Below are 26,341 nucleotides of genomic sequence, written 5' to 3'. Positions count from 1 at the left end.
CTCCCACTAGGACAAATCATGCAAAATAATAACATTGACCATCATTGCTATGCCGATGACACCCAAATCTATGTAGCGCTATCACCAAATGACTATCGCCCCATAGATCTTCTGTGCCAGTGCATTGAGCAAGTCAAACACTGGATGTGCCAAAATTTCCTACAACTAAATGAAGATAAAACTGAGATAATTGTTTTTGGTGCTAAAAAAGAAAGGTTTAAAGTCATCCAACACCTTAAATCACTGTCCCTGAAAACCTCAAATAAAGCCAGAAATCTTGGGGTTATTTTAGATTCTGATTTACATTTCGACAGTCACATCAAATCAGTAACAAAATCGGCCTACTATCACCTCAAAAATGTAAAAAGACTTAGAGGGCTCATGTCAGCTCAAGACTTAGAAAAACTTGTACATGCCTTTATTACCAGTAGGCTAGACTATTGTAATGGTCTCCTTGCAGGTCTTCCCAAAAAAACTGTCAGGCAGCTACAGCTTGTTCAGAACGCTGCTGCTAGAGTTCTAACAAAGACCAAAAAATGTGAGCACATTACACCAATTCTTAAATCCTTACATTGGCTCCCTGTACATCAGAGAATAGATTTCAAAATCCTCCTGCTCACATATAAATCACTACATGGTCTAGGGCCCAAGTATATCACTGATATGCTCCCACTATATACGCCCTCTAGATCACTAAGATCTTCTGAGACCAATCTGTTAGCGGTTCCAAGAGTAAACTCAAATCAAGGGAGATCATCATTCAGTCACTATGCAACACATAGCTGGAATAAACTTCCTGAAGATGTCAGACTCTCCCCAACTCTCACTACTTTTAAAACTAGACTGAAGACTTTTATGTTCACCTTAGCTTTCAGCTAAATCTTTTAATCTTTTAACTTTTAACGTCTGCACTGTTTTTATTTTTATTGTCTGCATTTTAATTTTGCTTTTATTTTCTTTCATTTCACTTTGTTGTCTGTGAAGCACTTTGAGTCTGCCTTGTGTATGAAAAGCGCTATACAAATAAAGTTGCCTTGCCTTGCCTAAATAGTAAACAGTAAATGGTCAATGTAGTATTTAACGTAAATTGTCACTCGTATAGTTAAACACAAAATCAAAACATTGCTCACATGACCAATAATTATTACACCGACTCAATGAGCGATCAGATTCTAGTCACCGTAGTACTTTAAATAAGTAGGTGGACGTTTATTGTCTCTTGATGGGTATCGGGATGCAGCAGTAGATAAAGTGCTGTCCTGGTGCTGTGTAGAGACCTTTTCAAGTTCAGGTGTAATCCTTTTGAAGAAGGATGCATTCCTGACAATAGAGTGTCCATTCCTGGAGGCTGTGACCATAGAGCCCTTCACGTTGGTCACTTTGTAAGGTTTGGTGTTGTAAGGTGTTGACAGTTTGTTGTGCTTGGGCTGGCGGTGTAGTACAGTGTCACCGGGAATGAGTGAATGAGGTTTTGCATGACGTTTAGCATCTGCAGCGGTTTTCATTTTGGACCTTGCATTGCTGTCTTTTGTTCTCACATCAGCATCTGAACTGTGTTCAGCAGCGTTACTGAAAGAAGGAACTTTTGTGTACATTTTGCGTTGAAACAAAAGTTCAGCTGGTGAACACTCTGTAGTGCTATGAGGTGTAGATCGATATTCACGTAGAAAGATGTTAAGTTGTTGTTTCCAAGGAATACCTTGTGTTTGAGCCACACGCAGAGCTTTGCCTAGGGTTCGCATGAATCTTTCAGCTGTGGCGTTCGCTTGAGGCCACAGGGGTGTTGTTCTGTGATGGTGAAAACCTAGGTAGTCTGCAAACTGTGAGAAAGAGTTACTGTTAAATGGTGGGCCATTGTCAGTCTTTACAACCCTGGGAATGCCAAACATAGAGAACACTTTGTCCATTAATAGAGTGACTGTGTTAGCTGATGTTGATCTCACGCTTTCAACAATCGGGTATCTGGAGTAATCATCTACAATAACGAGGAGATATTCTCCAGTGGGAAGTGGTCCATAAAAGTCTGCACTCACACTGTGCCATGGTGCTTCAGGCAGGGGTGACATTTTTAATGGCTCGTTGTGTGTGACTGGTGTAGTAGCTTGACATGCCAGACAGTTACGAACTGCTGCTTCCGCTTTGCGATCAATGTCTGGAAACCATAATTTAGTTCTGAGTAGTGCTTTGGTCTTGACGATGCCCTGGTGTCCTTCATGGGCAAGTTGTATTGCTCTGTCCTGCAAAACAGCCGGAACAACCATCCTAGTGTCTCTCAGTAAGATGTCAGATGTATGCATTGTTGTTAGCTCACTCCAAACATGTTTAAACTGCTTTAATGTGTCAGCGTATTGTGACTTGTTAGTTAGATGCCAAGTGTTATTCCTGATATGACTTATGACTTCCTGTAGAATGGGGTCTTTCAGAGTCTCTGTTTTTATCTCTTGCAGTGTCATGGCTTTCGGTGTGGAGTGATGTGCAAAGAAATTCACATACTCTTCTGCTACTTTACCTGCACGAGTGCTTTCGCTGGTTGATGATGGCAGGGGGTGACGAGACATGAAATCAGCTGGGTTGTCGGCACCTTTTCTGTATTTGATTTTGAAGTTGTAAGGTTGAAGCCTGAGTCCCCACCTCTCGATTCTGGCAGGTGGTTTTAACCTTGGGTTATTCCATATGATTTCAAGTGCTTTGTGATCAGTCACAAGTGTGAAAGGATGTCCATAAATGTATAAGTGAAAGTGCTCACAGCTCCACACAAAGTCAAGCCCTTCCTTTTCAGTTTGCGAGTATCTCCTTTCCACATCACTGAGAGATCGACTCGCGTATGCTATGATATGCTTCATCCCTTTTTCATCATGTTGACACAGGATCGCACCTAATCCCACTGGACTAGCATCCACGATCAGTTCAGTTTGTCTGTTAGGATAGAAGTATGACATTGTGGTGTCACTGGTAAGATTGTCTTTGAGTGCCTGTAATGCATCCCGCTGTGCTTGTCCCCATGTCCACGGTGTGTCTTTCCTGGTCAGGTTGCGCAGTGGCTCTGAGATGGATGAAAAGTCTTTAATGAATCTGGAGCAGTAGTTATCCATACCTAGCAGGCTTTTGATGTCAGCAGGCGTTGTAGGGTCAGGGGCATGTTGAACAGCTGCGACCTTTTTTGGATCAGCTGAGACACCGTCTGCGGAAAAGATGAAACCAAAGAATTCTAGTCTTCTCTTGTTGAATTCACATTTTTCACGATTCAAAGTGAGCCCAGTCTCTTTGAGTCTTGTAAATAGGGCCCGAAGGTTATTGTCATGTTCTGTTTGGTTTGTGCCAAACACAATGATGTCATCACTGAGGTTTTTGACTCCTTGTAGTCCTTGTAAGGACTGTTGAATTGCATTTTGAAACACTTCTGCTGCAGAGGAAATGCCAAAACTTAGGCGTTTGTACCGTCTCAGGCCAAGATGAGTAGTGAACGTTGTTATGTATCGGCTGTCTGGGTGTAGCTCCAGTTGATGGTATCCAGCTCTAAGATCCAGTTTGGAGAACACAGTTGCACCATTTAACTCATGAATCACATCATCAATGGTCGGAGTGATATGACGTTCTCTTTCAATGGCTGTGTTTGCTTGTCTCATGTCGACACATGTCAGGATCTTTTGGTTTGGGAGGTGTCACTATGGGTGAAACCCACGGTGTCGGTGCAGTGAGTTCTTCAATGATATCATCTGCTTCAAGCTTGTGAAGTTCATCCTCCACTTTCTGACGTAGGTGAAAAGGAACACGTCTGTGAGGTTGACAGGTAGGCTTAATGTCAGTATTTATGTGCAGTTTTACTTGGAAGTTTTGGAGTTTGCCGATCCCTTTGAATAACTCTGGGTGGTTTTCAACCAACTCATCTGCTACTGAGCGTGGTATTTGGCCTGTTACTGTTGTAACAATGTGGATCAGTCCTAAGTCTTTGGATGTTTCATAGCTCAAGATGTTAAATCCATCACCTTTGATAACAAAGACTGTGCATGTTGCTTTTTTGTTGTATTTTTCCACACAGCATTCAAACTCACCGCACACTGGAAGAGATTTTGTTGATCGGTATGGGTAGATCTTAACATCGGTTGGGTATAGTGTGGGATGTGGCATCAGTTCGTTATAAGTGGCTTCACTTATGCAGTTGACTGTAGCCCCGGAGTCAAGTAGGACATGTATCTGGGTGTCATTCATTGTGACCTCGGTTTGTGGAAGCTTTGCAGGTTTAGCAGCATTAACTACATAAACATAAGCTTCATCGCTGCTAGATGTGTGTCCTGTTTTCTCACCTGAGGCACTGTCAGTCATCTGATGCACACTTTTAGATGTTTGTTGAGTTTTCCTGTATGGCTGTTTGTAGTTGATCTCTTTAGCTTTTGATCGGCATTGTTGTGCAAAATGATTTAGTTTGCCACATGCTCTGCATTGTTTGTCCTTGGCTGGGCATTCATTTTCATGAGGGTAGTTACCTCCACAGTTTCTGCAGCGGTTGTTGGGTTGCTTCTTTATTGACCAGGTGCTTTTGTTTGGGGTTCTATGTGTAGTTTTGTGATACACTTAGTTTACTGTTGCTGCATTGCCACTTTCCATGCCTGATGCTTGCATTTCAGACAGTTCACAGGTGCGCCCATGGTTCAGAATGTCTTCTAGGGTCTGCTCAGGTTCTCTTAGTGCTTTTCTGCGCAGTCTTGATGATGTGCAGCTTTGTATTATTTGTGTTTTGATCTCTGCATTAATGTCTGCAAACTCAGTTTTTTGCTAGCATCCTCAGTCTGGTGTGAAAGGTGTCCAGGTTTTCTCCAGGCTCCTGCACCGATTTTCTGAAGAGATACACTTGGTATTGGATGTTTTTCTTGGGTGTGAAATATGCTGATAATTTCTGTTTTACATCGACATATTTGTCTCCATCAGCTGCGAATGTGTCGTAAATATCATGTACTCTCTCTCCGGCAACGTGCAGTAACAGTGCTTTCAATCTCGCTTCGCCATTAATATTCATTGCTATGGTGTAGTTTTCAAACCTTTGCAGCCATTTAGTCCAGCGAGGCCCAACGGAACCAGGTTCTGTCTCCGTATCAAACGGTGGAAGCGGAGAAGTGTGTCCAGCCATGCTTGCCGGTGCGTCACGTTTCTTGCCTTGCTCCGATTAGCTGTTTTGATTAGCTTAGCTTCTGCTGTGGGCTAACTAGTTTCGCCGCTTTCCCTCCTCTCCTCGGAGAGAAGCAGTTGTCTTACTTGCACTGTCCTCGTCTTTATCCTCGTCGCCAATGTAATGTTCTTGCATTTGGCACTGCAGAAATAATGACAGTTGATTCCTTGAACTCGTAACTTTTAATACTCACGCATCGGCGGCATATCATAACTGGCATACAGACATAGTCAAGTAGCAACCACCGCTCCGCTGCTTCCTGTCTTGCAACGGGACTTCAAAATAAAATACCTTACGTTCGGGTGAACATCACAGGTACTTGTCAGAAATGATTGCTTTGTTAATGTCCGTCAGGTCCGCGCTCATGTGGAGACCATCTCCTCCTTTCTTTGCGATGACCAGGTTGGACACCCGTGGAGAGGCGTCGACTGGTTCGATGACACCCGCTTCTTCCAGACGTCGCAGTTCTGCCTCTACTGCATCGCTAAGTGCCAGAGGTATGCGTCGCAGAGGCTGGATAACAGGGTGCACCGCTGATTCCACCGTCGGCTGGTGGGTGAACCCCGTCATAGACCCGAAGCCATTTGGAGAGAGTATGCGGACACAGCCTCGGTAAGACTACTGTTAGCTTCTACCTTGCTAGCTAGCTAACAAGAGTCAGACGAAGTTGTGTGAACAAATAACTAACAATCATTTTGGCCAAAGTCAGCCAGCTAAACTTTGTCTACATCAATTCAAGTACATTTGAAAGCAGGGTCAATTTGCAATGCTGTAAAGAAAAGGCACTTTAACAAATGCTAACTGCACGTGCACACACACACTTGCACGCACACACACAGACAGGCATGTATCATAAGATTAAACATACAGTCTATTAAATAGCCAACAACAATAATCAAATATAGAATTATACACATTCAGTTTATTAGAGTGCTAAAACTGCCAATAGTTAATCAATAGTCAGCATACCAGTGTGCAGCGTTTTAAACATATTCACACAATGCTTTTCTTTTTGAGGAAGTTAGATTTTGTGTTTTGTTTGTTTTCATTGCTGCTATTTTGACAGTTTTTTTTTAATACAAGGTTAATTGTTTTTTTCAGCACTTTGCCTTTCCTTTCTTTTAAATGGACAACATTCTATTGGTCATTTTAAAGGCCTACTGAAACCCACTACTACCGACCACGCAGTCTGATAGTTTATATATCAATGATTTTTCATGAAATTTCCCGCTAAACTTCCGGTTGAAAACGTCTATGTATGATGACGTATGCGCGTGACATCAATCGTTGAAACGGAAGTATTCGGACACCATTGAATCCAATACAGAAAGCTCTGTTTTCATCTCAAAATTCCACAGTATTCTGGACATCTGTGTTGGTGAATCTTTTGCAATTTGTTTAATGAACAATGAAGACTGCAAAGAAGAAAGTTGTAGGTGGGATCGGTGTATTAGCGGCTGGCTGCAGCAACACAACCAGGAGGACTTTGACTTGGATAGCAGATGCGCTAGCCGCCGACCGCACGGATGATCGGGTGAAGTCCTTCGTCGCTCCGTCGATCGCTGGAACGCAGGTGAGCACGGGTGTTGATGAGCAGATGAGGGCTGGCTGGCGTAGGTGGATAGCTAATGTTTTTAGCATAGCTCTGTGAGGTCCCGTTGCTAAGTTAGCTTCAATGGCGTCATTAGCAACAGCATTGTTAAGCTTCGCCAGGCTGGAAAGCATTAACCGTGTATTTACATGTCCATGGTTTAATAGTATTGTTGATTTTCTGTCTATCCTTCCAGTCAGGGGCTTATTTATTATGTTTCTATATGCAGTTAAGCCCGATGCTATCACGTTAGCTCCGTAGCTAAAGTGTTTCGCCGATGTATTGTCGTGGAGATAAAAGTCACTGTGAATGTCCATTTCGCGTTCTCGACTCTCATTTTCAAGAGGATATAGTATCCGAGGTGGTTTAAAATACAAATCCGTGATCCACAATAGAAAAAGGAGAGAGTGTGGAATCCAATGAGCCAGCTTGTACCTAAGTTACGGTCAGTGCGAAAAAAGATACGTCCTGCACTGCACTCTAGTCCTTCACTCTCACGTTCCTCATCCACGAAACTTTCATCCTGGCTCAAATTAATGGGGTAATCGTCGCTTTCTCGGTCCGAATCGCTCTCGCTGCTGGTGTAAACAATGGGGAAATGTGAGGAGCCTTTCAACCTGTGACGTCACGCTACTTCCGGTACAGACAAGGCTTTTTTTATCAGCGACCAAAAGTTGCGAACCTTATCATCGATGTTCTCTACTAAATCCTTTCAGCAAAAATATGGCAATATCGCGAAATTATCAAGTATGACACATAGAATGGATCTGCTATCCCCGTTTAAATAAAAAAAAATCATTTCAGTAGGCCTTTAATTTGTGTAAAAGCTGAATGAGCAGCACAGCTGCAGTATAAATAAATATTTATGAATGAATTCGTCATCTCTCAGGGTCGCGGTGGGTGCTCGAGCCTATTCGTAAACACATGCCTAACATAACTGAAGCTGCATTTCGAAGTCGATGGAAAAATTAGAGCCATTAAATATGTGTACGCTTTATTATCCGATTAGTTGACTAATCGTTAAGATAATCGTTGACTAATCAACCATCAAAATAATCGTTAGTTGCAGCCCTAGTTGCTTGTGAATTGGATGTTCCGTTCACTCCCATAAGCCTTCTCCAAAGGCAAATAATTTGTACAAAACAATCAAACTGCACATTTTGTTGTGGCCCTTTATGTTGTCCAGCAAAGGGTACACTTGTGCAATCATGCTGTCTCATCAGCATCCTGATACGCCACACCTGCTACATGGATAGATTATCTCGGCAAAGGGGAAGTGTTCACGAACACAGGTTTGTCAACGTTATTTGAGAGGAATAGGCATTTTGTGTAAATAAAAAGTTTGAGGTTTTTGAGTTAATCTGATGAAAAATGGGAGCAAAAAAACGAAAGTGTGCATATAAAGTACTGTGCTAGTGGGGAATTCTTCACCTTGCCGTTGTGCTTTGATTCAATACTTAATGCTATTTTGTTGTGTAGCTTCTTTAGAGCTATTGAATTTCATTGTTGTGAAGACTGACAAGGCAGCCATTCAACAGGCACTGGCTTACTACAGAATACAATAGGCTTATGTTTTGTATCTCATGAAATCATGCTGCAGTACCTGACGTTTTTACCACTCTGCGTACTAGTCTACAAAAGCTACTACAGTGCATCCGGAAAGTATTCACAGCGCTTCACTTTTTCCACATTTTGTTATGTTACCGCCTTATTCCAAAATGGAATACATTTATTTTTGTCCTCAAAATTTCTACAGACAACACCTTATATTGACAATGTGAGCAAATTAAGACTTATTGATGGAAATCTCATGTGTATGTATTCACAGCCTTTGCTCAATAATTTGTTGATGTACCTTTGGCTGCAATTGCAGTCTTTTTGAATACAAAGCCACAAGCTTGGCACACCTATCGTTGGGCAGTTTTGCCCATTCCTCTTTGCAGCACCTCTTAAGCTCCCTCATGTGGGATGGTAAGCATCAGTGCAGCCATTTTCAGATCTTTCCAGAGATGTTAAATGGGATTCAAGTCTTGGCTCTGGTTGAGACACTCAAGGACATTTACAGAGTTGTCCAGAAGCCACTCCTTTGATATATTCGCTGCGTGCTTAGGTTCCATGTCCTGCTGAAAGATGAACCGTCACCCCAGTCTGAGTTGAAGAGCGCTCCAGAGCAGTTTTCATCCAGAATGTCTCTGTACATTTCTGCATTTATCTTTCCCTCTATCCTAATTAGTCGCCCAGTTTCTACTGCTGAAAAACATCCCCACACCATGATGCTGCCACCACCATGCTTCACTGTAGAAATGGTATTGGCCTGGCGATGAGCGGTGCCTTGTTTGCTCCAAACACGCCAAAGAGTTCAATCTTTGTCTCATCAGACCAGAGAATCTTGTTTTTCATGGTCTGAGAGTCTTTCAGGTGCATTTTGGCAAACTTTTTACTAAGGAATGACTTCCGTCTGGTCACATACAGGCCTGATTGGTGGATTGCTGTGGAAATGGTTGTCCTTCTGTAAGGTTCTCCTCTTTCCACAAAGGAATGCTGTAGCTCTGACAGAGTGACCGTTGGCTTCTTGGTCACCTCCCTTACTGGGGCCCATCTCCACTGATCGTTCAGTTTAGACACTGGCCAGTTCTAGGAAGACTCCAGGTGGTTCCAAACATCATCCATTTACGGATGATGGAGGCCACTGTGCTCATTGCAACCTTCAAGGCAGAAGATATTTTTCCTTACCCTTCCCCAGATTTTTGCCTCAAGCAAATCCTGTCTTGGAGGTCTACAGACAATTCCTTCAACTTCATTCCTGGTTTGTACCCTGCCATGCACTGTCATGTATAGGACCTTAAAAATAGACAGATGTGTGCTTTTCCAATTAATTACCAACAAACTAAATTGACCACAGGTGGACCCCAATTAAGCTTTAGAAACATCTAAAGTATGATCAGTTGAAACAGGATGCACCTGAGCTCACTTTTGGGCTTCATGGTAAAGGCTGTGAACACCCCAGCACTGATTTCTTAGTTTTAAAATTTTGGAATAAATTAGCAAATAATTCTAAAAATCTATATTTTTTCACATTGTCAATAGGGGGTATTTTGTGTAAAATTTTGGGGACAAAATGTATGTATAAAATTTTAGAATAAGGATGTAACATAACAAAATATAGAAAAAAATGAGTGAATGCTTTCTGGATGCACTGTACAATTCATGTGTCAAGTAGACAAAAATATGTTTTTCTAGCACCTCACCCCGTGTAGTGACTACCGCTCCCATTGGGAAGCCGTTTCCGATTCCTTTGGCCATGGTAACGATGTCAGGAATGACATTGTGACCTTGAAATCCCCAGAAGTGGCTCCCTGTGCGTCCGAATCCAGTCTGCACCTGAAAACGTGACATAAAGTGTTAACCAAACTTTTTTCATCGCTTGGTGGAAACTACAAAACCCAAAACCTGTGAAGTTGGCACATTGTGTAAATCATAAATAAAAACAGAATACAATGATTTGCAAATCCTTTTCAACCTATATTATATTGAATTCAGTGCAAAGACAAGCAAGTTAACGTTCAAAATGGTAAACTTTGTTATTTTTTGCAAATATTAGCTCATTTGGAATTTGATGCCTGCAACATGATTCAAAAAAGCTGGCACAAGTGGCAAAAAAGACTGAGAAAGTTGAGGAATGCTCATCAAACACTTATTTGGAACATCCCACAGGTGAACAGGCTAATTGGGAACAGGTGGGTGCCATGATTGGGTATAAAAGCAGCTTCTATGAAATGCTCAGTCATTCACAAACAAGGATGGGGCAAGGGTCACCACTTTGTGCACAAATGCGTGAGCAAATTGTCAAACGGTTTAAGAACACCAATTCTCAACAAGCTATTGCAAGGAATTTAGGGGTTTCACCATCTACGGTCCATAATATCATCAAAAGGTTCATAGAATCTAGAGAAATCACTGCACATAACATTGAATGCCGTGACCTACGATCCCTCAGGCGGTACTGCATCAAAAACCGACATCAGTGTGTAAAGGATATCACCACATGGGCTCAGGAACACTTCAGAAAACCACTGTCAGTAACTACAGTTTGTCGCTACATCTGTAAGTGCAAGTTAAAACTCCATCCATCCATCCATTTTCTACCGCTTGTCCCTTTTGGGGTCGCGGGGGGTACTGGAGCCTATCTCAGCTGCATTCGGGCGGAAGGCGGGGTACACCCTGGACAAGTCGCTCTACTATGCAAAATATTTACATTGTGAAACACAATATCTAAGTTACATTTTTAAACCAGTGTGGGTGGCACTGGGAGCAGGTGGGTAAAGTGTCTTGCCCAAGGACACAACGGCAGTGACTAGGATGGCAGAAGCGGGGATCGAACCTGGAACCCTCAAGTTGCTGGCACGGCCACTCTACCAACCGAGCTATACCGCCCCATCTATACACCCCCATACCATCTGTGATGGTATGGGGGTGTATTAGTGCCCAAGGCATGGGTAACTTACACGTCTGTGAAGGCACCATTAATGCTGAAAGGTACATACAGGTTTTGGACCAACATATGTTGCCATCCAAGCAACGTCTTTTTCATGGACGCCCCTGCTTATTTCAGCAAGACAATGCCAAGCCACGTGTTACAACAGCGTGGCTTCATAGTAAAAGAGTGCGGGTACTAGACTGGCCTGCCTGTAGTCCAGACCTGTCTCCCATTGAAAATGTGTGGCGCGTTATGAAGCCTAAAATACCACAACGGAGACCCCGGACTGTTGAACAACTTAAGCTGTACATCAAGCAAGAATGGGAAAGAATTCCACCTGAAAAGCTTCAAAAATTGGTCTCCTCAGTTCCCAAACGTGTTGTTAAAAGGAAAGGCCATGTAACACAGTGGTAAAAATGCCCTTGTGCCAACTTTTTGCTGCCATTAAATTCTAAGTTAATGATTATTTACAAAAAAAATTACGTTTCCCAGTTCCAACATTAAATATATTGTATTTGCAGTATATTCAATTGAATATAAGTTGAAAAGGATTTGCAAATCATTGTATTCTGTTTTTATTTACGATTTACACACCGTGCCAACTTCACTGGTTTTGGGTTTTGTACTAGCTCAAGTGTGCAGGATTCCTTATCTGTTGAGATAAGAAGCAATTATTAGTGATACTCACCTCATCCTGTAGTTAAGCTCAAAGGATCATCAACAATACTCAACAATTTAACTTTACAGTGTTCCCTCGATTATTCTGGACCCCCTGGTGGTAGGTGAATTTCCGCAAAGTAGGGACGCTGTTTATTTTTACGAATAATATATGCATTTAAAGTATATACTGTAAGCCCCCCACAAACCTTTTACACACATTTACAAACACTTCCTTTGGTCTTAACACACTTTATACCCCCTGAAACCTATGTAATTCAAACATGAAAGGCTAAATGAGTGCTCAAACCTCATCGTACTCAATGGTACTTGGTAATTCTCGATACAGTGAGACGGTAATAAGTGACTGAAGTAGCGAGGGAACACTGTACATGGCACATAAATACATATAGATAGGTAAAATATGGGTCTAACCTCATCAGCTATACAGACACCTCCTCTCTCTCTTACAAGTTTGTAAGCCTCCTTGAGGTAGTTTTTAGGATACTGCACTGCTCCCCCAACTCCCTACAAAAAACAAAATATGTCAGTTGTTTTTCTTACTATATACAGTGGAACCCCGATTTACGAACTTAATTGGTTCTTATACATGGTTCGTAAATAGAAAAGTTCCCCTTAAGAAACACTGTAAATATGAATAATGGGTTGCTGCCTCAAAAAAAGTCCCTGTTTTAGTTAAGGTATGTACACTTTGAACACAATTTAAAGTGATATACATTACTGAAAAATGAGAAGTGGGTGATGGATCAACTTTCTGTGTAATAAAAAAGTCAAAACAACAATAAGCTGCTGTATGCGCTGCTCTGCCAAGAGGTGCACACACCAAAGTCACTATGGTGCCCTCTCACAAACAAAATCAGAGTGGTGTCTTGTCTGCGTGTTTTTGTTTGGAAGAGCGAGAGGGACACTAGAAGATAGTGTCTCCTCTGCCGTGATTCTGTTTTCTTTCCCAGAAAAGAACGGCTTCACCACAATTTAAACTTTTAGCGGTTACTTACTGGCGCTGTGGTTAACTCTTTTTTTGTTTTAACTCCACGATTCCCTTCTCATTTCCACGCTAGTCTGTTTAGTTTTTGGGACTCTTATTGAGTTAGCAAAATGGACAAAAATTGTCAAAAGGCGTTAAAACTAAGAAAAGGAACAAATGCTGGAATTGTTATGAGACTTCTGCCTACCAAACAATGTTTCGCCCTGCTTTCTTGCCTGCAGGCACCTGAATGAAGTGTTTGTCCACAGAGACATGGTTCGCACACAGAGACATATTTGGCTTGATCTAAAAACATTGTAAATCAAAAAGTTTGCATATATGGGGGTTCGTAAATCGAGGTTCCAATGTATTTAATACACACAAGTGCTTTAATTGCAAAGTATAAGTATATAAACACGCTACTTATAACCACAAAGTGCTGCTTTGGAACGTGACTGACTTCCTGTTTAGGGGTATGTCTTTCTGACTTCCTGTTCCTGTCTATTAAAAATAATGTCTGATTTCCTGTGCCTTTCCAGGTACAATGCTGTGTAGTGTACTGTTCATGTCTAGGGGTTCTGTTGTCTGACTTCCTGTTCACTTCACGGTACGTGTCTTTCTGACTTCCTGTTCCTGTCTATTAAAAATAATGTTTGATTTCCTGTTTCTGTCCAGGTACAATGCTGTGTAGTGTACTGTTCCTGTCTAGGGGTTCTGTTGTCTGACTTCCTGTTCACTTCACGGTACGTGTCTTTCTGACTTCCTGTTCACTTCACGGTACGTGTCTTTCTGACTTCCTGTTCATTTCCAGAAGCATGTGTGTCTGTCCCTGTTCAGCGGCACGTCTGTCAGACTTTCTGTTCCTGAACAATGTAGTGTGATTACCTGTCTTTGTCTTAGGGCTCGGTTGTCTGACTTCCTGTTTATGTCCTGGAACATGTCTCTCTCACTTCCTGTACATGTCTACAGACATGTGTGCCTGACTTCCTGTCCCTGTCTGTGGGCTCTGTTGTCTGATTTTCCTGTTCCTGTCCAGGAGCCTCATGTAACAAGCTTGCTTACACACGAAAACTTGGCATACGCCCTTTTTTCACGACAAAGATGTGATGTATCAGGACTGACGTTGACGTGGAACTGTGCGCTACCCCACGCCAAATTCATGGCTGATGTACGCACATTGGTGGTTGTTCAGGCTTTGCCAACATTTTCATTTTAACAATTTAAAAAAGATTGAGGCAAAGACACGCATTTGCTCTTTCGCCAATGCATTTAATGCTTCATATTCATATTAATGTTTTTGAGGACATATATTATTTTAATCTAGTCAATAATTTTGCCACCTACTGCCGTCACAAAGTGTTCCTGTGACTCCTTGGCCATGTCAAGCGGACAGCAGTAGCGGGTGGTCGCCGTACACTGGTACCGGAGACTGAGGAGGATGTCACTTATACCACAAACTCTCCTGCGTTGTATTGATAAATTGAGTAACCAAACACGAGTCAAAGTCTTTCGTATCCTTTGTGATATGCTGCCATGTTTACATTTAAAAGGTTGCAAAATTACATAAATCCGTCCACATCACCACCTATAACCAGTAGCAGCGACTATATATTTTTTAAACACTCGTCTGTTTTAGCGATGTACCGTATTTTCCGGACCATAGGGTGCACCGGATTATAAAGCGCACCGCCGTTGAATGGTCTATTTTGTAGCTTTTTTCATATATAAGGCGCACCGGATTATAGGGCGCATTAAAAGTCTTTTTTTTTTTTTTTTCTAAATGCAAAACACTTCCTTGTGGTCTACATAACATGTAATGGTGGTTCTTTGGTCAAAATGTTGCATAGATTATGTTTTACAGATCATCCTCAGGCCGCCTTCTGACAGTCGCTTACGGATGCGCCGTTTTGTGGGAGGTCTTATTTACGTGGCTCACCTTCGGCAGCGTCTTCTCCCCGTCATCTTTGTTGTAGCGGTGTAGCGTGCAAGGACGGGAGTGGAAGAAGTGTTAAAAGATGGAGTTAACTGTTTTAGTGACATTCAGACTTTACTTCAATCAATAACGGAGCAGCATCTCCTCATCCGGAAACAACAACACCAGAAATGTGTCCCGTGAAAAACTCAATAACTAAAGTTCCTTGGGTGAATAATGTAAACTCACAACACCGGTATGTTTTAGTGCTTTCATGGTGAGTTTACTGACAGATATAAGTATGAACTTTACACTACTTTATATTAGGAATGGCAACAGCGGAGGATGAATGTCCCATAACAAGAAGATAGAGAAAAAGGAGAAGCTTATCGACTACGGTGTGGCCACGGACTACAAAGGCGGACGCGCGCAATTTTTCAGGACTTATGCAGATCCCAAATATAGATGAGCAGGTAACAGAAGGTAAGAAAAGTTGCTTTTGCATAATATTGCGAAACAAAATGCCAGATAATATGTCTTACCTTATACACCAGGCCTTGGCAATTATTTTGACTCGGGGGGGGGGGGGGGGGGGGGCACATTTAGATTAAAAAAAAGGGGCTGGGGGTCGGTATATCTATTTTTAGGAACACTAATATAAAACCTCACAATTGAATGCTAAAAACGTTATGACAGACCGCCTTAAAAAACGTAATGGAATTTAACATTTTCCTATGAACGATAAAACACTGAATATTGACAAAATATGAATGTCACACCCCCTTTCGATCGACATATTTTACAATCAAGTGAAACGCAACAAACGCTGAAATATAATAATAATAATAATACCTGGGATTTATATAGCGCTTTTCTAAGTACCCAAAGTCGCTTTACATGTAGAACCCATCATTCATTCACACCTGGTGGTGGTAAGCTACTTTCATAGCCACAGCTGCCCTGGGGTAGACTGACGTAAGCGTGGCTGCAATTTGCGCCAACGGCCCCTCCGACCACCACCTATCATTCATCATTCAATTCACCGGTGTGAGTGGCACCGGGGGCAAGGGTGAAATGTCCCGCCCAAGGACACAACGGCAGCGATTTTTTTTGGATGGTAAGAGGCGGGGAGCGAACCTGCAACCCTCAGGTTTCTGGCACAGTTGCTCTACCCACTACGCCATGCCGCCATGAACCTGAATGGTACAAAATAAACCCACCTACAATCTGATATTTGCTGAATTTCCCCCAGGGATCGATAAAATACTTTCAATTCTATTCTATTCTATATATCACTAAGCTTTGTTGTGAAAATCTCCTTCCGCGTCTGTGGAAACGCTTCCCGCCCACACTGCTTGGTGCCTCATCTGAGCTGCTGTGACGTAGATTACCATAGTAACTAATTAGATTACCATAGTAACTAATTAGATTACCATAGTAACTGGTATATCATCCATAAGCGCAGATTACAACCATTGAAATACTTTGTATACTTGAAGACTTACGGTCATTAGAAAACATGAGTGCACATCATAATGGCAGCTACAGTTTCCATCTTAAAGATCTAAAAAAATTATTTGGGAATGTCTGGCGGGCCAGATTGAAAAGCTCAACGGGCCGCATGTGGCCCCCGGGCCTTAATTTGCCCAGGTCTGTTATATACACATCATAATAATACTCGTATGTTGAAGCACATCAAGCGGTGCGGCTTCATAGCTTACCAAAGTCGTACTAAAATATTTTGATAGATTTTTAAGTGCTGTGTGTAATTTTTTATATTTTCAATGGAACATATAAAATGTTGGTGTTGTTTACTTGAGTCATATTGCCATCATAGTGCAGCCTACACTTATCTCTTATGTTTGACTGCCATCTACTGGTACCCACTTATCATTACACCATGTACCAATAAAATAGCGTCGAGGTGGGTAAGCTTAACTGTAATATATTGGATTGGAGGCAATCAACAGGCAAGGTGATGAAGTACGTCTCTTTACTAGTAGACTTCAGAACAGACTCACACACTTGACATCCGGGTGCGCAACACCACGTAAATCGTTGGCCAACCAAAAAGTAACCCCCGTACGCTATAGCCAACATTCACCAGGAGATGGCAACAGACAAACATAGATCACTCTATTAAACGTATTCCTTACATTAGGCGCACCGGGTTATAAGGCACACTGTCGAGTTTTGAGAAAATTAAAGGATTTTAAGTGCTCCTTATAGTCCGAAAATACAGTACATCCAGCTGCTTCCTCACCTTCTTCCTGATGCCCGACCATTTGTTTTTTATTTCAGTCTGCGGTTCCCGCAGCACACAATCAAAGTTTATTTATATAGAACCTAAATCACAAGTGTCTCAAAGGGCTGCACAAGCCACAACACAATTCAAACTCGCTGGCAATAGCTCCAAACGCCAGAAACAAGCACCTCCTACTGTCTTGTGATTGGCCATAAAGTGCAGCGCTTAAGCAAATGGCTACTTTCAATATGATTTGTGTTTTTAAAAGCGGGGCGTAACCTGGGTGTGGTCTGGGCATGCCATGTCAAGCCAACTCCTGAGATCAATTCCACGTTTATTGCAATGCAACAAAGTAATGTGCTTGGATTTGTGTATGTGCACACTTTAATACATCTGAATTTTTACCTGCGTACAGAGTTTTCTGGATTTGACCGTATGTTTATATTTAGTATGAAATCCACGCAACTGTTGTTACATGAGGCCAAAGGTGCGTGACTGTCTTACTTCCTGTTCCGGTTTAGATACTTCATATTTCTGTCGAGAAGCACAGTCGTTGCACTTCCTCTTCCTGCTCATAAGGTACAGTGCCGTAAATATATAAAAAAAAACACCTGGATAGGCTCTCCAATAAAAGCAGCGATTTTACTGGGGACGCTGGTGTCAAACGTCTCTTTGAGCTGGTCAATGTACCGTTCATTAGCGATGCAGTGGCCTGTGGGATTAAAATGACAAATGCATTATCAGTGACAGTTAGTGTTGCTCAAAGGCACAAACGTCCAAATTGGGAATTTCAATTGAACAATTTTGAGAATTAGAATGTATATTGAATTAGCTTTGCCAATTAACAGGAAGGTTTAGCTTAAAGGCTAAAGAAAAACACAAACACTAAAATGTATCACAAATTCCCTTCATCTTGAATAATTGATCATATTCTTTTGATATGAAAAAGAGCAAATGACACAAAATGTGTTTCTAATTGCCAGATGTTATTGAGATCGAAACTAAATCTGACCATCAAACCTGATTAACAGTATAGTGCAGTGTTTTACAACCACTGTGCCGCAGCAAACTAGTGTGCCGTGAGATACAGTCTGGTGTGCCGTGGGAGATTATGTAGTTTCACCTACTTGGGTTAAAAATATTTTTTGCAAACCAGTAATTATAATCCGCAAATAATGTGCTGTTGTTGAGTGTCGGTGCTGTCTAGAGCTCGGCAGAGTAACCAAGTTATTCTCTTCCATATCAGTAGGTGGCAGCCGCTAGCTACCGTATTTTCCGCACTATAAGGCGCACCTAAAAAGCTCCAATTTTCTCAAAAGCTGACAGTGGGCCTTGTAATCCGGTGCGCCTTATATATGGACCAATATTGAGCCATAACAGGTCTCGCAACTACGGGATGCATAATGTAACCCCAGCCTCTACTGTAGCGTCTATTCTATGCACCTTATAATGCGGTGCACCTTATATATGAACAAAGTTTTAAAATAGGCCATTCATTGAAGGTGCGCCTTATAATCTGGTGCGCCTTATAGTGCGGAAAATACGGTAATTGCTTTGTAGTTGTCGGGAACAGGTCATGTGAGACGACGATGGTTTGTTGTGATCACAATATGCAGGCGACAGCGGGAGGCAGTGTGCAGGTAAAAAGGTATCTAATGCTCAAACCAAAAATAAACAAAAGGCGAGTGCCGCTAAGAAAAGGCATTGAAGCTTAGGGAAGGCTATGCAAAACTAAACTAAAACTGAACTGGCTGCAAAGTAAACAAAAACAGCAAAGACTTACAGCGTGTGGAGCAGACGGCGTCCACAAAGTATATCCGAACATGACATGACAATCATCAATGTTCCCACAAAGAAGGATAGCGTCCGCACAACTTAAATAGTCTTGATTGCGAAAACAAAGCAAGTGCTGGGAATAGCATTCAAGAAAGACATGAAACTGTTACAGGAAAATACCAACACAAGAGGAAAAGCCACCAAAATAGGAGCGCAAGACAAGAACTAAAACACTACACACAGGAAAACACCAAAAAACTCCAAATAAGTCAGGGCGTGATGTGACAGGTCATGACAGTACACCTACTTTGAGACAAGAGTTATAGTGATGCATGCTTGGTTATGGTTTGAATTCATATCCAACACTTGCGAGAACGACTTTTTAACTGTCAATATCGGCTGCTGAGTTTCATTTTTCAATTATTTCTGCTGGTTGTGTGCCTCGGGATGTTTTCAATGAATAAAATGTGCCTTGGCTCAGAAAAGGTTGAAAAACACTGGTATAGTGTACATATTGTCATGCTTACGGGACAGCAACATAGCCTTGAGAATGGGTGCCAATCATCTGGCTTTTTTGAAACTATATTTCTCAAATCTTTTATGGACACAACATCAAACTGTGACCTCAGTATCATAGTCCAGTAGGTTTAAAGATTTTAGCACATTCACAGCTTTGCTACAACTCCTAAGAATGAGTTGATGATTGACAGTAGGAGACTTTGAACTTCTCTGCTGTTTTGTCCACTTTTTACTGATAAAAAAAGCACATGTCCCCCTGACCTGTGTGCTAATAACAATGAAAGAAATTGATTAAGAATCAAGCAAACTACCGAAAGACCTAAAAACTGCTGGTTGATTATGGTGGCGCGTCTAAGAAATACAGTATGTTCCAGGATATATGCTTGATTTAGGACAATACATTGCTCACAGAAGACTTAACCTTGAATTGACAAGTGTTGTGTGCTGCTGTGTACCTTGGGCACAGTTACAGTCTCTGATGGTCTGCACAGGAGAATCCCTGCAGTGGCTTCCTCCCCACACACCTCTGAACACATCAGGACACATGGTCTGTTTTTTAGGGTGGAAGAAAGTCAGCAAGATTCAGGGCAGCACGAAGCGTGAACAAAAACATATCAGTATGTATTAAAGAGCACAAGAATACAAGACTAAAGATACTACAACTATGAGGTGAAACATTCATAAAGAGGTCATATAAAAACAATATACAATGTACAATACATCCACATGCACTTTCACTGTACATACATACATACACATGCACATATTCATATATTCCTACCAGTGTTGGGACTAACGCGTTACTAAGTAACGCGTTACTGTAACGTCGTTAGTTTCGGCGGTAACTTGTAATCTAACGCGTTATTTTTTATATGCAGTAACTCAGTTACCGTTACTGCATGATGCGTTACTGCGTTATTTTACGTTATTTTTATGTAGTATCGGCTAGAAACAGAAGATCTGAGTGTGTTTTATTGGAGCGCTCCGGTGGAAAATAAGAGGCGTGCTTTCTGTGGGTGGGGGAAAGCACGCCTCCCCGCAGGGCTAACAACCTTCACTTTACCCGGAAGAGGGTCTTTACAGCTGAGGGTGAATGACGAGCCCGGCGGTTTGTTGCAACTTTGTGACTTTATTGGACGCAGCCATCCACCAAGCTAGAGCACCTGCACGCACTCACTGTCGCCGCTCCCTCACCTCTCTCGCCCACTCACTCACTGACGTCACTCACCTCTCATGCTGTCATATCTTAAAGGGCCACACACACACACACACACACACACACACACACACACACACACACACACACACACACATACGCTACTCTCATAACAACTAACAAGACATCATGGCGAAGCCAGAAGTCGAGTTTTTTAACATGGAGACATTCTCAATACTTTTCTTTTGTCGAGCACAAAGAAAATAACATTTTAGTTAAATGTAAGTTGTGTCTTGGATCAAAGATCCTATCTACTTAGAGTTAAAGTTAAAGTGCCATTATGTTGCAGCTATTTAAAATAGTTTTGTCAATTTTTTCTGGCCTGAAATAAATTGGCCCTTTGAAACATATCTTTGTCTTTGTGTGTTGTATGTAGACCACATTGTTTGTGTGTTGTATGTAGACCACATTGTTTGTGTGTTGTATGTAGACCACATTGCTTTCTGAGTTCAGTGATGCAAATGCATGTCAAGTTGATCAACAGATTGTATTATTCTCCAGTGCAATAACAGTACTGAAATTAAGGCTAAAAGGGCATTAATGGGAGCCTTAAAAAAAGGGGGGAAAAAAGAAGTAACTAAATAGTTACTTATCACAGTAACGCATTACTTTTTGGTGTAAGTAACTGAGTTAGTAACTGAGTTACTTTTGAAATAAAGTAACTAGTAATTGTAACTAGTTACTGGTTTTCAGTAACTAACCCAACACTGATTCCTACATACAAGTGTACACAATCATACTCACACGACTACACACCCACATCATGAAACTAATTGCAAAAGCTTAACCTAATATTTACCATAACAATGTAAAAGGTTAATATAGTCTGCTCCTCTTTCTTCCTCTCCTTTTCAGCTTTCTTTTGTAATTCAAGTATTCATTACATTTATGTGTTGTTGCATCTGAAGCAATTGTATTGTTGATAATAGAGGTAATTATTATGACTCATTACCAATAGTGTTATTCCTATTGGTATTTTTATTGTTTCATTTGTAGTGCAATGAGGTTCAATATCATTACTGCGTTATTACAATTTACTTCACAATCTGTTCTATTTTTAATAATTTTGAGTATAATATTTGTATGTGTCAGAATAATTGTATCTAAGTTATCACAAAACCTTGTGTTTCAATGAGTTCCTGGTGAGCAGACAAAAGCTGTCTTTGATCTTACCAATCAAAAGGTTTGTAAAACTTCACTGTGTAGGATGGGAAGCGACATGAAGGTGTGAGTTTCTTTGATGTATTGTAATCCACAGAAAGATTTTGTCTTGACCCGAGATCTACAAAGCGGAGGGGAAGCAGGACCTGACCTCCCTCCAGGCACCTTTTCTTTGAACTGTTTTGTGACCAAAGGCAGCGGCTGTTTACGACCCCCTTCCTTTAGAAACAGCTGTCGGCGTATTATGGATACCCCCAAACAATGTTCCCTCTAATTTTCCATATGTGTGAGCAAACGCAAAAACTCCTTGAGCATTCAGTGGAGCACATGTGATTGACGTCAGACGTGTACATGCACTGTGGTCACACCTGCAGCACACCTGTCCCAAACCTGACTAAATAACAAGTTCAATGTTTTATTATTGTAATCAAATGACAGCAGTCATTTCCATGAGATTATTTTCTAATATAAGTGTTTTGGCCCACTTACAATGACTACCGGTATAACATATTGTTTTTCATGAGCTGTGTACTAGTATTATATGTCTGGGTGGGGGTCCTACTTTGGAAATAATGTGTACCCCTTTCAGATATCGCATTTAGTCCCCACCAAAACATTCGCATGTTGCACAATGAGATGTAAACATGGGATCATGTGTACATTCCTGTAACTTTCCGTTTGTAAAATATATCTTTATTAGTATTTCTTTCATATAATAACATCATTTTATGATTACGGTTCGGGTTCGGTGAATGCGCATATGAAACTGGTGGGGTTCGGTACCTCCAACAAGGTTAAGAACCACTGGTCAAAGCCCTATGTCGCAAGGGACCACTGTATTCTAAATACTACAAAAATGAAGTGTATTACAAGAATATACTTTAGTCAAAATATTAACTGAAATACTATGCCAAATACAATTTTACAAAAATAAAGTTGAAGTATAAAAATAATACCAGATATTAAATTGTAACAAATATTTCTTGTTTGTCATTAAATTGTTTTACAAGAAAAAATACAACTTTATTATCACTAACGTTCAACTTTAAACAAATTCTCATTACTACTTTCCTCTTTAATCTCATACCATTGCGATTTTTTTGTCAAAACAGCATTCTCTTAACTTTTCGACTTTATTTTTATATTACAGATATTTCTTAACTTGTTTTCTTAGCTCTCCTAGAAATACTACAATGTGTGTACGTGCGTGTAAACAACTGCCGCCTTAATTGACCTTGAGGGGGGGGAAAAGAAAATAAAAAGTTGCTGATTCCATTTGCGCTATGTGGCAAAGAAAGAAAGTGAGCCATACGTACGTTTGTACAGCCTTGTCCGATAGCAACTGGGAACTTGTAATTTGAGTTTGAAGTCAAACCAATTGTCTGTGAGCCACCGCCGTGGTATGATCCTCTGCAAGAGAGAAAACATATAAAGAATATTGTCTAACATGAGTGTTAGACACATACTGTATCACACATACTGTATACCAGTGTTTTTCAACCTTTTTTGAGCCAAGGCACGTTTTTTGCGTTGAAAAAATCTGGAAGCACACCACCAGCAGAAATCATAAACTCAGTTGACAGTTAAGTCATTGTCGCAATTGTTGGATATGACTTTAAAGCATAACCAAGCATGCATCAATATAGCTCTTGTCTCAAAGTAGGTGTACTGTCACCACCTGTCACATCACACCCTGACTTATTTTACGTTTTTTGCTGTTTTCCTGTGTGTAGTGTTTTAGTTCTTGTCTTGCGCTCCTATTTTGGTGTCTTTTTCTCTTTTGTTGGTATTTTCCTGTAGCAGTTTCATGTCTTATATTTCCCGCATCTACTTTGTTTTGGCAATCAAGAATATTTCAGTTGTTTTTATCCTTCTTTGTGGGGACATTGTTGATTGCCATGCCATGTTTGGATGTACATTGTGGACGCCGTCTTTGCTCCACAGTAAGTCTTTGCTGTCGTCCAGCATTCTGTTTTTGTTTACTTTGTAGCCAGTTCAGTTTTACTTTCGTTCTGCATAGCCTTCCCTAAGCTTCAATGCCTTTTCTTAAAGGCCTACTGAAATGAATTGTTTTTATTTAAACGGGGTGTAGTGTGACTATCAGAAAGTAATTAGTCACTGAGAGTGGAAAGCAGGGTTCTGTCTGACACGCTGGGTCCAAAGATGCAACATGAAGTCATTACTGCTGTTTTGAGGGTGATTTATTTTCCCTTTGAGTAAAAAGACAATACATTACATTCAGATGGTTTGTGGTCCCTTTGTGGTCCTTTTGCTGTCCTTTTGCGTTCTCTTTGCGACCCCTTTGCGACCCCTTTGCGGTCAACAGAAGTAACGGCACCCAGGTTCACACTCTCTCCATACAAGCCAAACAATTCACAGAGAGGTGCAGGTGTTATATATTCAGCAATCAGCCCCACACACACTCCGCCCACACACATAGCCACACCCACTATCCCAGGTGACAAGTGAGAAACAAATCCCTGCCTCTACACGGGGATAGAAGATCCATTGTATGTGTCATACTTGATCATTTCGCGATATTGCCATATTTTTGCTGAAAGGATTTAGTAGAGAACATCGACGATAAAGTTAGCAACTTTTGGTCGCTGATAAAAAAAAGCCTTGCCTGTACCGGAAGTAGCGTGACGTCGCAGGTTGAAGGGCTCCTCACATTTCCCCATTGTTCACACCGGCAGCGAGAGCGATTCGGACCGAGAAAGCGACGATTACCCCATTAATTTGAGCCAGGATGAAAGATTTGTGGATGAGGAACGTGAGAGTGAAGGACTAGAGTGCAGTGCAGGACGTATCTTTTTTCGCTCTGACAGTAACTTAGGTACAAGGGCTCATTGGATTCCACACTTTCTCCTTTTTCTATTGTGGATCACGGATTTGTATTTTAAACCACCTCGGATACTATATCCTCTTGAAAATGAGAGTCGAGAACGCGAAATGGACATTCACAGTGACTTTTATCTCCACGACAATACATCGGCGAAGCACTTTAGCTACGGAGCTAACGTGATAGCATCGGGCTTAACTGCTGATAGAAACAAAAGAAATAAACCCCTGACTGGAAGGATAGACAGAAAATCAACAATACTATTAAACCATGGACATGTAACTACACGGTTAATGCTTTCCAGCCTGGTGAAGCTTAACAATGCTGTTGCTAATGACGCCATTGAAGCTAACTTAGCTACGGGACCTCACAGAGCTATGCTAAAAACATTAGCTATCCACCTACGCCAGCCAGCCCTCATCAACACCCGTGCTCACCTGCATTCCAGCGAGCGACGAAGGACTTCACCCGATCATCGATGCGGTCGACGGCTAGCGTCGGATAGCGCGTCTGCTATCCAAGTCAAAGTCCTCCTTGTTGTGTTGCTGCAGCCAGCCGCTAATACACCGATCCCGCCTACAACTTTCTTCTTTGCAGTCTTCATTGTTCATTAAACAAATTGCAAAAGATTCACCAACACAGATGTCCAGAATACTGTGGAATTTTGCGATGAAAACAGAGCTTTTTGTATTGGATACAATGGTGTCCGAATACTTCCGTTTCAACCATTGACGTCACGCGCATACGTCATCATACATAGACGTTTTCAACCGGAAGTTTCGCGGGAAATTTAAAATTGCACTTTATAAGTTAACCCGGTCGTATTGGCATGTGTTGCAATGTTAAGATTTCATCATTGATATATAAACTATCAGACTGCGTGGTCGGTAGTAGTGGGTTTCAGTAGGCCTTTAAGGGCACTCACCTTTTGTTTATTTTTGGTTTAAGCATAAGACACCTTTTTACCTGCATCTACAATGCAATTAGCTACCGACTGCCACCTACTGATACGGAAGAGTATTACACAACAACAACACATCATTTGCAGACTATAATTACTGGTTTGCAAAAAAATGTTTTAACCCAAATAAGTGAAATTAGATAATCTCCCACGGCACACCAGACTGTATCTCACGGCACAGTGGTTGAAAAACACTGCTGTATACAGGCTTGTGCAAATTTCCAAATTGAATGAGGAACGTCTCCCAAAGTCCAATGTAAGACACCAGTGTATGTCTTTATCCATAAACCTCAGGTAATGTTATACTTTACCGAGAGAAAACACCATAGCCTACATGACTTTTCAGCCCTATTCTGAGCGTATGTAAGCTTTAGAGAAGTGGCCCCTGGTCTGTACATGGATATTCTTATGTTGAATAGACACAAGCCATTACAACATAGTGTACATAGCAAGCCAAGGAATAAAGGAAACAACTACCTTCTAAAAGCAGGGGTGTCAAACTCAAATACAGAGTGGGCCAAAATTTAAAACTGAACAAAGCCGTGGGCCACGGTTGAACAAATTAACCTTTTAATAGGGACCCAAACAAGTTTTGCATTGAATATTGAACAAGCAAGGCTTATATAACTTTATAGTGACATGCAAAATCGAGTTTCAAATAATAATAATAATAATTAAAAAATATCAATGGCATATCAAATAAAATGTAAATAAAAATTGAATGCCTCTTTTCTATGTGCAGCCTTCTGAGGTAAATATCAAAATAAACTTTTTCCACAGGCTAATAATACATTTGAAAATAAAATAACAATAATGAAAATACACCCCTGCT

The 26,341-nt window shown here is 41.2% G+C and overlaps 1 protein-coding gene across 1 annotated transcript in view; it reads right to left on the bottom strand.

Moving 5' to 3' along the window:
* Positions 1-26,341, bottom strand: part of agxt2 (alanine--glyoxylate aminotransferase 2) — an 80,208-nt gene that overhangs the window by 14,199 nt on the left and 39,668 nt on the right. Inside the window, exons 6-10 of the mRNA XM_062031995.1 lie at positions 23,023-23,116; positions 19,785-19,878; positions 17,646-17,746; positions 12,325-12,417; positions 10,004-10,136 (exon numbers count right to left, since the gene is read on the bottom strand). Coding sequence (XP_061887979.1) covers positions 10,004-10,136; positions 12,325-12,417; positions 17,646-17,746; positions 19,785-19,878; positions 23,023-23,116 — 515 coding nt within the window. The remainder of the gene's footprint in view (positions 1-10,003; positions 10,137-12,324; positions 12,418-17,645; positions 17,747-19,784; positions 19,879-23,022; positions 23,117-26,341) is intronic.

The sequence above is a fragment of the Entelurus aequoreus genome, linkage group LG21 (genome assembly GCF_033978785.1).
Source record: "Entelurus aequoreus isolate RoL-2023_Sb linkage group LG21, RoL_Eaeq_v1.1, whole genome shotgun sequence".
NCBI classification, from domain to species: Eukaryota; Metazoa; Chordata; class Actinopteri; order Syngnathiformes; family Syngnathidae; genus Entelurus; species Entelurus aequoreus.
The sequence above is the reverse complement of the archived record's forward strand: the minus strand, read 5'-3'. Positions and strand labels throughout refer to the sequence as shown.